The sequence below is a fragment of the Macaca fascicularis genome, chromosome 4 (genome assembly GCF_037993035.2).
Source record: "Macaca fascicularis isolate 582-1 chromosome 4, T2T-MFA8v1.1".
NCBI lineage: Eukaryota > Metazoa > Chordata > Mammalia > Primates > Cercopithecidae > Macaca > Macaca fascicularis.
Genome location: NC_088378.1, coordinates 91,261,530 through 91,277,171, shown reverse-complemented (window position 1 = coordinate 91,277,171; position 15,642 = coordinate 91,261,530). Strand labels below are relative to the sequence as shown.

The 15,642-nt window shown below is 37.0% G+C and overlaps 1 protein-coding gene across 7 annotated transcripts in view; it reads left to right on the top strand.

Moving 5' to 3' along the window:
• Positions 1-15,642, top strand: part of CYB5R4 (cytochrome b5 reductase 4) — a 105,589-nt gene that overhangs the window by 73,573 nt on the left and 16,374 nt on the right. For 3 of the 7 annotated variants that reach the window (XR_012433635.1, XM_045391191.3, XM_074037574.1), the window contains 5 exons: positions 782-871; positions 5,665-5,805; positions 7,297-7,449; positions 11,129-11,279; positions 11,579-11,665. Coding sequence is in view for 5 of the 7 variants with exons in the window: in XM_045391191.3 (XP_045247126.2) it covers positions 782-871; positions 5,665-5,805; positions 7,297-7,449; positions 11,129-11,279; positions 11,579-11,665 (622 nt within the window). In the remaining 2 variants the exon portion in view is untranslated. The remainder of the gene's footprint in view (positions 1-781; positions 872-5,664; positions 5,806-7,296; positions 7,450-11,128; positions 11,280-11,578; positions 11,666-15,642) is intronic. The other 4 variants (XR_012433634.1, XM_005552444.5, XM_074037575.1 and 1 more) reach the window with 2 other exon arrangements.

Genomic DNA, 15,642 nt, shown 5'->3' with positions numbered 1-15,642 from the left:
AGCAAGAGGTCTGAATTTTTTGGTATTAGGTAAGGAGAGAGGACATAGAAAAATGATAGTGTGATATAGCAGATCAGAAAAGAATAGAAAAGGGACAATGGAAATGAAAAGGTATTTTTAGGGTGAAATCTCTTTCCCTGAAATTATCTTTCTTATCTAGTGATTGAAAAATCATAGCAAACCAGGTAAAAGCCAAGTCCAAGAAATAAATGATACTGAGAACCTGGGCTGACCTCCATTTGGAAATAACTAGTTAGAACAACCATCATTCGGATATTCTCTGTAATTTCTTGAGGATTTCCATTAATTCTTTTATTTCTGCTGTAAATTTTTTCTTGAATCCTGAACCACCATAAAAAAAGAAAGGTTTAGCTTTCTTGGTTGAAATTGGAGCTGTAATGTGTTTTTCAGTGAAAGTTTTCCACTTTGGAAAATGACTTGGAGTTTAGGAGATATTTTTGTTTCACTGCATTAACAAAGATAATTTCATCTTTCTCCTTTCTTCTCCTTAAATCATGACAAAAACTGTAGGTTATTTTATTCACTAGCAAAGCTGAATGATTACATCAGCAAAATATTATAATTAACTTGCTTTGAGTAGCCTTAAAGATTTACAGCCAATTATGTGGTTCCTAGATTTTCAATATGTATTGCTGTAATTATTGACTTTATGATAATAGTATGCTGGCTGTGTCTTACTACTTTCTTAGCTAAAAGAATTTGAAAACAAGCATATAAGTTGAAAAACTTTTAATATAATGTTTTCTCGTGTCAAATCTAGAAGATCCTTACATGAAGGATTCATATATCAGAAAGAACATCAACCAGAGAAGAGAAACTTTCATTTTTACCTTCAATCCAGATGTAGTAGGTCAATATTTTAAATTGTATGAATTGAACCCATATAATTTATAAGTGTGATGCTTCCAATTAATTTTTTTCTTCCCGGAAATGAAGATTATGAGTGAGTAGCTGTGGGGGTTATGTGGGAGAAAGAGGCAGGGGGAGAGAAAGCAATAGAGAAAGAGATGGCTGAGGAACTTCTCTAATAAGGGTCAGAAATCAATAGATAATTGAATTGCTATTTCTATATACAAGGTAACATTAGCATTTTTATCTTAATTGATAATTGTCTTTAATGTGGAGTCTTGGATCACCAAACAAAGGTAATTTTAAAGATTTGCCAACAAATAACCCAGTCAATTGTCTTAGGAAACAAGATTAAAAAAAAAAAGAAAGGTCTCACAATTTTGATATGTGAACAGCCACTTACAGGCATATGTTGGAGATGTTGTGGGTTGGGTTCCAGACCATCGCAATGGAGTATCACAATAAAGCAAGTCACACCATTTTTTTGGTTTCCCAGTGCATGTAAAAGTTATATTTACATTATACTTTAGTCTGTTAGGTATGCAATACCATTATGTCTAACCAACAACTTACACATCTTAATTTAAAAAACAATATATTGCTAAAAAATGCTAACAATCATCTGAGTCTTCAGTGAATCATAATCTTTTTGCTGGTGGAGAGTCTTGCCTCGATGCTAATGATTGGTGACTTATCAGGGTGGTGGTTGCTGAAGGTTGGGGTAGCTGTGGTAATTTCTTAAGAAAAAATGAAGATTGCCCACATCGATTACCCTTTCTTTCACAAAAGATTCTCTGATAACATTTTATTCACAATAAAACTGCTTTCAAAATTGGGGTCAGTCCTCTCAAACTCTGTTGCTGTTTTATCAATTAAGTTTATGTATCATTCTAAATTATCTGTTGTCATTTCCACAACATTTCACAGCATCTTTACCAGGAGTAGATTCCATCTCAATAACCCACATTTTTTGCTCATCCCTAGGAAGCAATTCCTCATCTGTTCCAAGTCTTATCATGAGATTGCAGCAATTCAGTCACATCTTCAGGCTCCACTTCTAATTCTAGTTCTCTTGCTGTATTTCCACCACATCTGCAGTTACTTCCTCCACTGAAGTCTTGAACCCTTCAAAGCCATCCGTGGGAATTGGAATCACCTTTCAAATTCCTGTTAATGTTGCTATTTTGACTGCCTCCCATAAATCTCAAATGTTCTTAATGGCATCTAGAATGGTGAAACTTCTATATTTGAAGCCCACTGTTGAGACTTACTATGTGGAAAAAAAAAGATACCTTTCGAATTGTTGTCATTCATTGACAATGCACCTAGTCACCCAAGAACTCTGGTGGAGATGTATGTCATGAAGATAGCTTCTCTCTTTAAACCTCATAAACCAACTTCTTCTAGCTTCCGACTTTGCTTCTATAGCTTCCTCACCTCTCAGCCCTTCTAGAATTGAAGAGAGTTAGGACCTTGCTGTGAATCAGGTTTTTGGCTTAAGGGAGTGTTCTGGCTGGTTTCATCTATCCAGACCACTCAAACTTTCTACAAATCAGCAATAAGGCTATTTTGCTTTGTTATCATATCATTCATGTGCTCACTGAAGTAGGACTTTAAATTTCCTTCGAGAGCTTTTCCATTGCATCCACAACTTGTCTATAGTGATTGGCTACTAATAATTACTAATCATGTTCTCAAACTTTTTAAACAAGGCCTACTGAGTTGGGACAAGAAATCCTAATAGCTTCTTACTCCATCCCACATCTTTTCTAGATGCCCTGAGATGTTGGACAAGCTTTTTAACTTCTATAAGCTTCTGTTTCCAGCAGGGAAAGTAAGAGTAACTAAGTGCTTCAAAAGTGCAAGAAGGAGAAGCCAGTTGAAGGCAGTGTGGACTCCTAGTGCAGTCTTCTCTTTCTCTTCTGTCTCCCATTGAAGACTTTACCTGTGTTTTCTGTTTTGGCCTTGTGAAATTCTATTTTTTAAAAGGGAAAATACAGTTTCTTTTTAACATTAAGAAAAAAGTATGCTCAAATAGTCTTATTATCCTCAGTATTTCAGCCTTACCCTGAGTATCTCAATATTAATTGTATGTATTTAATTCAAATAAGTTAGGTATTTGGGGCAGTAATGTTTTTGTCTTGTTTTTGTTTTACTGTCTTTATTTTCAGTTTCTCATTTTTTAGTATAATTACCTGTGCTTAGAAAGCCAAAAAGCCGACAGTTAAATAATGGCATTGTGCAGACTGAAGTAGTTAGTGCCATCTGCTTTATACTTTTTTCTTATCTTATATACTGCAGTTCCCATCTGTCTGTGCTATCTTTCTCCTTGATGCAATTGAAAGATGAAAACTTTCTTAAAATTCTTAGAACCTATAGTTAGGATGTTCTTTTGAAATTATAGTCAGCCTTTTGTGGGTAAAACATTGAAATTATCTCAGTAGTGTTAAATAACAAGAATGCTGTGTCAACTCTCTAACAAGGAAAGTCAGTAAATCACTGTAACCCAGTATTTCCTTGTGTTTTAAATATCACTGGAGAGTTGCATAGTTACTATAGCAAACTTTTCTAGCAAATGCTAGAGTAGAAATTGTCAGTCCAGAAGGTGAGCATTTTCATCTAGCTGTAAAGTTATCAAAATGATATGCACTAGATTTTATTAGAAGAAAACAACACTGTGGTCCTTAGACCTGCGCAAGAAGGGCACCTGCCCTGGGTTCCACACTTGGAGAGCCCCACATGACTATCTCCAGCCACAGCCATACCCCTCCCACAAGGTAAGGAGTATTACAAGACCACGAAGTATCCACCTGGAGCTCATCCTCTTTCTTTCAACTTCACCCTCTAGGTATCTAGAACCATGGAATTCCCTGCCCAAACGACCCCAAATCTACTTCTATCCAAGGAGTGGCCAGGGCTGTTTATGTGAAAAGCTAGTGCATGAGCTTGAGCCTGTGGGTTAATGTATCCATACCCATTTAAGCCCCTACTCAGAGTCAGACAGCCAAGGATGAAAAGACAATGGGGGCAGGCAGTGGGAGTGCAGATCTCATTCCTCTGCCATTTCACTGATATTCTGAGGAGTTTAAGAATCCCAAATTTGAACCTAGCCTTCTAGGACCTTGTGAAGCTGTATATTTCAAGATATAGCATAGAACATACTTTGACAGTTATTTGTCTGATTTATAACTGTTAAATATTTACATGTATATAGTGTGTGGGTCTCTAGTTGTATTCTTACTGTGGGTTCCAGAAAGGGTCTGGAAAAAGAAATAAAGAGATCATTTGCACCTTCATTTCTCTTTGTGCATGGGCCTATGTCCTTTGACCCTTTGGTTAGGCCAGTGCTTGTTAGGCCTTCTAGGATAACTTTAGGGTGGACTATTAGCCGTAATCTGGTCCAAACTTGTGCCCTGGCACTAGAGTGAGGTGACCTCTAGTGATACTCCAGGGTCTTTGCATAAAGTGGTGTAGTCTAAGCTTATATACTTACTGCTACCATGATAGCAGGTGGAAAATTGAGTGACTGATCTGTGGGGAGCAAAAGAGAGAAGGGAAGTTGGATTCACTTGTGACTAAAATGATTTCTTAGGATTATATGTGAATTTCAGTTTTCCACTAAGCGTTGATTATTAGCTGTTGGCTCTTCACTTTCTAAGATCTGGAGAAAATATTTCTGCACCTACTTGAATATTTTTGGGTTAAAAAAAGAGAATAACTAGAATAAGAAATATATTATCAGGGTTTATTCCTTTACATCTCTGTAAATACTATTTTGAGAGAGGAAATAAAAAGTTAATATCTTCACATTATTCTGATGTGCTATTTATGTTCAAAGAGAATGTACAAGTGAAAATCTTAATTATTTCAGAACTTCTATAATAAATTCTTCTAATTCAAATGGTATTATTTGCTCTGTATACAAACAATATTTTCTGAGCTTGGGATATTAATTTCAAATTTCTCTAGTATTTATAAAAATATTTGATTCTTTTTATCTATTTGTATATTAGTACCATAATCCTAATCCTACCATCTTCAGCTTTTCACTTGTATTAATTTTCCAGATGCCAAAACCTACACCTTTAAGCATAAAAATTTTTATTTTAATCATTTTGTGACAGTTAAAATGTTCTCTAATCATATATATAAAATACGTACACACAAACATAGAGACACAAGAATGTATATCTTCTTGCCTTTGTCAAAGAGATATTCTAAAATTGCTTAATAGTGCTACTGTTGTTAAGCCTTAAAGGCTTGAGCTTCAGGACTTTTCCATTGTGTAAGAAAAGATTTTAGAATGTACGGTGGCTCATGCCTGTAATCTCAACACTTTGGGAAGCCAGGGTGGGTGGATTGCTTGAGTCCAGAAGTTTGACACTAGCCTGGGCAACATAGTGAAACCTCATCTCTTAAAAAAAAAATTTTTTTTAAAGACTTTACAATGTAAACTTATTCATTATCAAATAAAATTAGGGGTTTTTTTTTTTTTTTTTTTTTTTAAGAACATAATGGTTTAACATGCTATAATAACAGATGTGAGGAAATAACACTCATTAAGTTCATCTTTCAAGTTATAGAAGTATTTACAGGTCTTGGTCAACAGATATCTCAGGAAATAAAATGGAAAAATTAACCTTAAAATATTGATTAATTTTTTAAATGTATAGGCATTTTAGTGAAGTTGAAGCTTTCTAGAAAACAGAAGCTGAGTGTGTGCTTTCTCTTAGTGGTTTAGTATTACTTCTTATTAATTTATGTATCAATAAGAGAAAATGAATCACTTTTTAGGTTTGTACTACAGAAAGTGCCAGTTAATTTCCAAGGAAAATGTTACTCATGATACGAGGCTTTTCTGTTTGATGCTGCCACCAAGCACTCATCTTCAAGTGCCCATTGGGCAACATGTTTACCTCAAGCTACCTATTACAGGTAAGGTGAATAGAGGCTTTGGGACACATTTTCTTCTTTTATAAGCAGTTCAAAATCAGTACTGTTCTTTCTAGAAAACAGCCATTTACGTTATTAATAAATGTTTCCAGGCAGCTAGATTTAGTGATAGTCAGAATCTAGGTTTGTGACTGCAACGTGTTCTACATGTTGGAACTATAGCTGGACCATATTATCATGTGGAACAAAGATATTGCCAGTAGGTTAGACAGATGATTCCACCAGCATTGTAATTTATGACTGACAAAACCCTAAATGAAAGAGATGAGAGACTGCACAAATAGTCTTCCATGAAGACAACTACTAGAAGCTCATACTGGTGTCTCTTAGTAGCTACTTAGGGTTGTATCATTTATGAAGTTGAATCTATAAAATTTTAAATGAGCGAATGATTGGAAATGATTTTATTCTATGTGCTACCAGTATAAGAAGCTCTATAAATGTATAAATATGAATTCTTCTTTCTTTCATTTTTATCCTAAATTTACCTCACTTGTTTTGAATACCCTTGTTATTGATGTCCAACATTTTCTTCGCCTTTTGAAGCTGCAAACAGTAAAATTCTCCTGTCAGCTGTAGTGTTTCCGGCAATTGTCTAAAATGTTACCAGCTATGTCTTAGTAGATATATTATGATGAGGCACTGTTAAGGTTTTCTGTTTTTTGTCACTAATGGCTGGTTTTCTCTTTTTCATCACTAATGCCTGGTTACCTAATTCAAGAGCTGGTATCTTCTCCAGTTATTGCCAATGCATTTTAATTAATATATGTATTTTGTATACATTAAGGAGCCATGCATAAAATTTTTGGTCTTTCAAACATGTGATGATTCTTCTCTTTGGGATTTGGCTACCTAAAATAAAATGAGTTATTTATTTTACTCTTTAAGAAAATAATATATTCTTAGAAGTATCTGGATTAACATTCTTTTTATTCAGTTACCAAAGTAATATGTAATATGTTAAAATATTAAAACAATTTAAAGTACGTGAAGTAAAAAGTGAAATTTCTTCCTTTTTCTCCCCTAAATGATCCCACTGGTCATCAGTAACCATTTTTAAACATTTGGTGTATAATTAAAATTATAAGGTAAATACTTTTTTTAACATCTCCATGGTAAATTTTTGATGCGGTTTTTGTTGTGGCCCATTACAAAGTTTATTTGCTGATGGAATAGGTGGTTGTCTAAACTTATTACCATATATTTCTATTAAATTAGACTATACATAATAAAAACATTGTTTATATTATGGGTACAATATTGATTTGTGAAAATTGTTTCGGCACATACAGGCTTGGGGTATATATACGTATATACTATATACATATAGAAAAATCATTAGAATTATATACCCATTAGGTATATAGTTTTAAATATATACTGATGGTATCATAAAATTTGGACGTTTCATCTTCATGAAGAGGTTTTTGGATTTTTGGAGTTTAATTTTTTTGCTGTGATTTTTTTTTCTAGGTACAGAAATAGTAAAGCCATATACACCTGTATCTGGTTCCTTACTCTCAGAGTTCAAGGAACCAGTTCTTCCCAACAATAAATACATCTATTTTTTGATAAAAATCTATCACACTGGACTCTTCACACCAGAGCTTGATCGTCTTCAGATTGGTTAGTATTGTTACATTTTTGTAACCTCATTTGTGCTCTAGATTGGATCAGATTGCCCTCCTGTTATCTCCATGTAGGAGTCTATCAGATATCTTTAACTCAACATGTCTACAACCAAAGTTATCTTCTCTTTGTCCCACCCAGCATGGCCTTCCTCCATATTCCCTGTTTTTATTATTTGCAGCATCACTGTTCATCCTTGATCCAGTCTGGAAACTCAAATCAGCCTTGTTTCTTCCCACTTTCTCTCTCCCAGTCCAGTCAGCCACTAAATTTTGTTGAGTATACATCTCAATGGCTTTTTCAGCTACCTCGTCTGCCACTGTCTTATAGTAAGCCTTCATCATATCTTTGTTGGCTTCTAACTGTTTTCTCACAATTGACCCTGGCTGCTTTGCAGCTTTGAAACCTCTGATGGGTCCCCATTATCTATACTGCATGACCTGCATAGACATTGATAATCTCTCCAGCTTCATCTCTTGCTATACAAAAATACTTGTGCTACTCAGAGTTCCACAGATTTGTCATCCTCATTCACAGTTACATGCAGTTGCCACACCCAAGATGCCCATCAACCTTTTCTTTACCTGTCAAGTACTTTTTTAAAAAGACCCAAACATGGGCTGGGTGCGGTGGCTCATGCCTGTAATCCCAGCATTTTGGGAGGCTGAGGCAGGCAGATCACTTGAGGTCCGGAGTTTGAGACCAGCCTGGCCAACATGGGGAAACTCCGTTTCTACTAAAAATACAAAAATTAGCCAGGTATGGTGGCGGGCATCTGTAATCCCAACTACTTGGAAGGCTGAGGCAGAAGAATCACTTAAACCTGGGAGGCAGAGGTTGCGGTGAGCCAAGATCATGCCACTGTACTCCAGCCTGGGCAACAGAGCGAGACTCTCAAAAAAATAATAATAATAAATAAAAATAAATAAAAAGACCCAAACAGAATATCACTTTATGGAGCCCTCCTCCTCCCCTGAAACCCCCAATAACAACAGTTTGTTCATAGCTCTATTATAAGAATAAATATATTCCTCAATTAGAAGACTGAGTTTAGGAGCAGAAATTGTCTTATCTTTGTATTTCCAACACCTGGCATGGCAGTTGGTACATAATAGGCTGTCAGTAAATGTACTTTGTTTTTTTGTTTGTTTGTTTTATTTTTGAGACGGTCTGCCGCCCAGGCTGGAGTGCAGTGGCTTGATCTCAGCTCACTGCAACCTCTGCCTTCTGGATTCAGTGATTCTTCTGCCTCAGCCTCCCAAGTAGCTGGGATTACAGGCACACACCACCACGCTGACTAAGTAGTAGAGATGAGTTTTCACTATGTTGGCCAGGCTGGTCTTGAACTCCTAACCTTAGGTGATTGGCCCACCTTGGCCTCCCAAAGTGCTGGGATCACAGGTGTGAGCCACTGTGCCCAGCCAGTAAAGGTACTTTGAAAGAATGAATAAAGAACTATAATGAGATATATTAAGATTTAAAAACTTCCCTTGCTTCTGCTCCCTTTTGGTGTCTCTTACTCCTTTTTCTGTATTTTCTTTTCACTGCTTTTTACCTAATGGCAAAAGTGTTCCTCTTTCCAAGGCAGCATTAGCAATATTTTGGGATATCAGTGAAGTGGATCACTGAAATTTGGAAATAAACAAAATTACATTACTTTCTGAAATGTAGTAGATATGATTCTGCTAATTATATCTACTTCACATAAGAGAGATGATTAGTCATCCTTGGTTACATAAACCAAAATATTTTATATGAATTTGAACCTGAAGTATTTTGGAGTACCTACAAATCTAGTGAAGGTGACTGTCACCTTGTGAAAGAAGGACTGACACATAATTATAATACAGTAAGTGGAAACTTAAGGAATGGTATTACAGCCTATTTATGGAGATTTTTGCAAACATAGCAGGGTGAAGAGTTGTCCTAGAGTGTGGAAAGGGAAAGCTCGAAGAACAAGATGAAGTATTATTTCAGCTTCATTTAGGGAGGCTCAACATGGCACAAATATTTGTGTCACTTAGAGAGTTGTACATTAAATGAATGAACCCATGCAATTATCCATCTCTGTTTCAATCCCATGTTCACTAAGCAGCATGATTTTACATGATTAATTTGGCTTTCCATGTGTTCTGATACTGGAAACAAGATATCCCCAATGGGACATGTAATGTTCAGGTCACTAGATACATGTAACCCCAGCTGTGCCATTCTGGCATGTGTGCTTTAATCTCTTCTGAATTTGATTAGCATCAGTTATCTTACATGAGTCTAATCAATTTTGTTAGCATTGGAAAGACTGGGCTGTGGGTAAAAGTTACCAAGTTAATACTGTCCTCTGAGGCTTCTTTAGTAAACAACCATCTGGCTTTCCTAAGGACATTCTAATCTTACAGTGTTTTTCAAACTATAACAAGGAGCTTCTATTGCTTGTTTTTTTTTTTTTTTTTTTTTTTTTTTTTTTTTTTTTTTTTGAGACGGAGTTTTGCCCTTGTTGCCCAGGCTGGAGTACAATGGCGCGATCTCGGCTCACCGCAACCTCCGCCTCCTGGGTTCCAGCGATTCTCCTGCCTCAGCCTCCCGAGTAGATGGGATTACAGGCATGTGCCACAATGCCCAGCTAATTTTTTGTGTTTTTAGTAGAGACAGGGTTTCTCCATGTTGGTCAGGCTGGTCTTGAACTCCCGACCTCAGGTGATCCACCTGCCTTGGCCTCCCAAAGTGCTGGGATTACAGGCGTGAGCCACTACGCCCAGCCCTGTTTTCAAATACTTACTTCATCAACTACTGCAAGATTCTTACTATCCTGCAATGGAAAACAAAGGAAAAATTGTGAGCATCCAAGCATTTTAAAATAGAGTATTTTAAATCATTCAAAAATTATACACAGCTTTATTTTTCATTTTTAAGATTACATTTCAAGTTTCTGAATCTAGTCCTAAAGATAATTTTCTTATATGAATGGTACATGGTGATTATATCAACTGGACTGTAGAAAATGGGCACTGATTTCTCAAATGTGTTGATGCTAGATTGGAAAGTGGCATGCTCTAAGTATAGTTGACTGCATTTCTGATCTTGCTTTGTTTTTATGGGAATTAAACTCAGAACAGCCTTTCTTAATTAATAGGTCTTTTCAAAAATTTGGTGGAAGAGAAGTTGGTATGTTTATCAACATAAGATTTTAGAATACATTTCTATTTCAATTTTCTCTCCTACTAATCCTGTTACTATGGTTAATAATCAATATGTAAATAGTGAATATCTATTCTTTACTCTGTACCATGTAAGACAGATATATGTGGACTCTGCTTTTGAAGTACTTAAAATTTAGTTTAGCAATCAATCCTTTATTGATAATTTGTGGATAAGTACTTTGCAGTAGTTTGTAAATTTCAGACTTCTGATGGTTTGGGAAAATAGTGGTGGGAAATTATACCATAAAACCTCATTATTAATTTGACTGTAATGATATAATTCAGACATACTTAGGGGCCTAATGAGTATCCTTAAGACTACTTATTTATCTTAAAGACTGATACATAGTCTGCAAGTTAAGTGTTTATACTGTTACTCCTTAGTGTTTTAAATTCAGTTACTTTTGGCTTCTTAATTTCCCGGCTGGGTTTTTTGTTTTGTGTTTTTTTTCTGATTTAGTTTGTATTTCATTGTTTAGGAGATTTTGTTTCTGTAAGCAGTCCTGAGGGCAATTTTAAAATATCCAAGTTCCAAGAATTAGAAGATCTCTTTTTGTTGGCAGCTGGAACAGGCTTCACTCCAATGGTTAAAATACTGAATTATGCTTTGACTGATATACCCAGTCTCAGGTATGTAATTTTGTCTCTAATTACTATCCTTTTTGAGGCTGTTATATTAGTATAAGGTATTCTAAGTTGATTACTCACTGGACCTTAATAGACATGTTACCATTTCCTCATTCATCATTTCTTACTCTGCCTCCTCTAATACTAGGTATTAAGTAGGTTCTTTTATCTCATTTCAGTTTTTGATGATTTTTAATTACCTACTGGGCACTAAAACATTCACGCTGGTTCACTTTAGACTTGCCATTTGTGCATATTTTACATGTAATTAATTATTTCTGAGTTTTTGTTTTTCTTTTAAGGAAAGTGAAGCTGATGTTCTTCAATAAAACAGAGGATGATATAATTTGGAGAAGCCAATTGGAGAAATTAGCATTTAAAGATAAAAGGTATTAAACTGATATTAGCTCTGTGTTTAGTTTTTTATACCTGTGTAGTAAATCTAGGCCTTAACTTGTCTGGTTGGAGCTTTGATTGGCCAGGAAGCTCCTTCAAAGAAAAAAAATAAACCGATAATTCTCTAACTGAAAATCATGTTAAATGTTCCCCTTTCCTCAAAGAAACACTGTCTGGCAAGATCTAGGCAACCTTATATATGTGTCACTAAGATGCATGTTGGACTTTATGATCATGTTATGTGATTTATACTGAGTTGGGTTTCACTGAAAATGTTGCAATGTAGCCAGTTTGGTAATGCAAGATTTTTCTTGTTATAATGGGGCTGATAAAATAAAAATTTGGTGAGAATGGATTAAGCAAAATTAAACATGGTACGGGATTTCTAAAGCTTTTTATATGTTAGTATCCTTTGTGACTTTCCAAGGCAGGAATTTTTTATGCATTGTTTAGCAAAATTCCCTTTACTTTTGTTTGTTTGCATTAACGCTTCTTCGCTCTATCACTAGTGATCCTTGGTACCCACTTTGGGAAGTGCTGGTATAGACAATAGAAAAAAGTTCTAGTCAAGCTGAACTCAGTAGTGGAATGGGACAGAAAGGATAACAAAAGTAAAAACTTATTTTATTGATTAAAGAGCCCAGTAAACTAAAATAAGAAGATAATTTAAATGAATATGTGCTCCATTTCCCCTAAAAAGATTTGATAGCAGTAGGAAGTTCAGAACAATCTTTTTACAAAAAGTGAATTGAATAAGCTATCATACTTCCTAAAGCATTTCTATAATCATTAAAAGCTATTTCTAAGAATTTTAGGGCTTTATAAATTATACAGAAGATCTGAAGTAAATACGTATGTGTATGATAGGATGGTACAGATAAAATTCTAGGCTTTTTGAATAAAGCCCTTAGAACTTTGTTTGCTGTCCAGGGGCTCGAGGTTCTTCTGAATATTTTCTGAATATCCATAATAAGGAAATGCTGTGGTCTTTTCCCATTTTTCCCTGCCTGCTGTCTCCCATCATCCTCCACTTTGTCTTTTAATAAATGGCTTTCGGACTTAAGGATGACACCTGAACTTATTTATCCTTGAAGTATTTATTCTTTACATACTAAAAACATAAACCTAAGAATATTTACTATATTTAAGTAGTTGTGTGGCATTTTAGAGAATTATTTAAAGAAGTTCAAGTTCTTAGTTTTTCAAGTATTTTTTAACACATTTTCAAAGTGAAAAATTGGAAGCGTTTATCAATAAGCCTAAAGACCTAAATTCCAGTTGCCATTCTGCTCCTCACCAGCATGAAATTTTATTCACAAATTATTTACCTCTAGGGGCCTCTTTAACTTCAAAAGAAAATAATGACGTCTTTCTACTTCATAAAGCTATTGTGAGCTTTGGAGAAGATAATGTAAATGCTTTGGAACCTGTGAAGCCCTCTCTCAGACATTTGAATTGTGGTTATAGAGGACCCCTATATACATGTTTGTTTTCTGTCTTCGCTGTTAGAGCTTCTGTTTTTTTAAGTAAATGTTTAAAAGAATTTAAACTGGTTGATTCCCAGGCAAGATGGCCAAATAGGAACAGCTCTGGTCTGTAGCTCCCAGTGAGACCAACACAGTAGGCGGGTGATTTCTGCATTTCCAACTGAGGTACCTGGTTCATCTCACTGGGATTGGTTATACAGTGGGTGCAGCCCACAGAGGGTGAGCAGAAGCAGGGTGGGGTGTTGCCTCACCCGGGAAGCTCAAGTGATTGGGGAACTCCCTCCACTAGCCAAAGGAAGCCATGAGGGACTGTGCCATGAGTAACTGTGCTATCCAGCCCAGATACTACACTTTTCCCATAGGCTTCGCAACCTGCGGACCAGGAGATTCCCTTGGGTGCCTATACCACCAGGGTCCTGGGTTTCAAGCACAAACTTGGGCAGCCATTTGGGCAGACACCAAGCTAGCTGCAGGAGTTTTTTTGTACCCCAGTGGCACCTGGAACCAGAGAAACAGAACCATTCACTCACCTGGAAAGGGGGCTGAAGCCAGGGAGCCAAGTGGTCTTGCTCAGTGGATCCTACCCAAACGGAGCCCAGCAAGCTAAGATCCACTGGCTTGAAATTCTCACTGCAAGCATAACAGTTTGAAGTCAACGGGGAACACTCGAGCCTAGTAGGGGGAGGGACGTCCACCATTACTGATACTTGAGTAAGTGGTTTTCCACTCACAGTGTGAAAAAAGCCACTGGGAAGTTCGGACTAGGTGGAGCCCACCACAGTGCCAAAAAACCATGATAGCCAGACCGCCTCTCTAGGTTCCTCCTCTCTGTGCAGGGCATCTCTGAAAGAAAGGCAGCAGTCCCAATCAGAGGCAGAGGCTTATAGATGAAACTCCCATCTCCCTGGAACAGAGTGCCTGGGGGAAGGGGCGGCTGTGGGCACAGCTTCAGCAGACTTAAACGTTTCTGCCTGCTGGCTCTTAAGAGAGCAGTGGATCTCCCATCACAGCGCTTGAGCTCAGCTAAGTGACAGACTGCCTCCTCAAGGGGGTCCCTTACCCTTGAGGCTCCTGACGGGGAGACACCCCCCAGCAGGGGTCGACAGACACCTCATACAGGAGAGCTCTGGCTGGCATTTGGCGGGTGCCCTCTGGGATGAAGCTTCCAGAGGAAGGAACAGGCAGCAGTCTTTGCTATTCTTCAGCCTCTGCTGGTGATACCCAGGAAAACAGGGTCTAGAGTGGACCCCCGGCAAACTCCAGCAGACCTGCAGCAGAGGGGCCTGTTATAAGGTAAACTAACTAACAGAAAGCAATAGCATCAACATCAAGAAAAAAAACGATGACCAAGCCAACAAACACTCCATCCAGAGGTCACCAACAGCAGAGACCAAAGCTAGATAAATCCATGAAGATGAGGAAAAACCTGTGCAAAAAGTCTGAAAATGCCAAACACCAGAATGCCTCTTCTTCTCCAAAGGATCACAACTCCTTGCCAGCAAGGGAACAAAACTGGACAGATAATGAGTTTGACAAATTGACAGAAGTAGGCTTCAGAAGATGGGTAATAACAAACTCCTCTGAGCTAAAGGAGCATGTTCTAACCCAATGCAAAGAAGCTAAGAACCTTGACAAAAGGTTAGAGGAATATCTAACTACAATAAACAGTTTAGAGAAGAACATAAATGACCTGATGGAACTGAAAAACACAGCATGAGAACGTCGTGAAGCATACACAAGTATCGTAGCCGAATCGAGCAAGCGGAAGAAAGAATATCAGAGATTGAAGATCAACTCAATGAAATAAAGCAAGAAGACAAGATTAGAGAAAAAATAATGAAAAGGAATGAACAAAGCCTCCAAGAAATATGGGACTACGTTTGGTGTACCTGAAAGTGACGGGGAGAATGGAACCAAGTTGGAAAACCACTTCTGGATACTATCCAAGAGAACTTCCCCAACCTAGCAACATAGGCCAACATTCAAATTCAGGAAATAAGAGAACACTACAAAGATACTCCTTGAGAAGAACAACCCCAAGACACACAATCATCAGATTCACCAAGGTTGAAATAAAGGAAAAAATGTTAAAGGCAGCCACAGAGGAAGGTCGGGTTACCCACAAGGGAAGCCCATCAGAATAACAGGGGATCTCTCTGAAGAAACCCTAGAAGCCAGAAGAGAGTGGGGGGCCAATATTCTACATTCTTAAAGAAAAGAGTTTTTAACCCAGAATTTCATATCCAGCCAAATTAAGCTTCATAAGCAAAGGAGAAATAAAATCCTTTAAAGACAAGCAAATGCTGAGGGATTTTGTCACCACCAGGCCTGCCTTACAAGAGCTCCTGAAGGAAGCACTAAATATGGAAAAGAAAAACCGGTACCAGCCACTGCAAAAACGAAGCAGAATGTAAAGACCATCGAAACTATGAAGAAACTGCATCAACTAATGGGCAAAATAACCAGCTAGCATCATAATGACA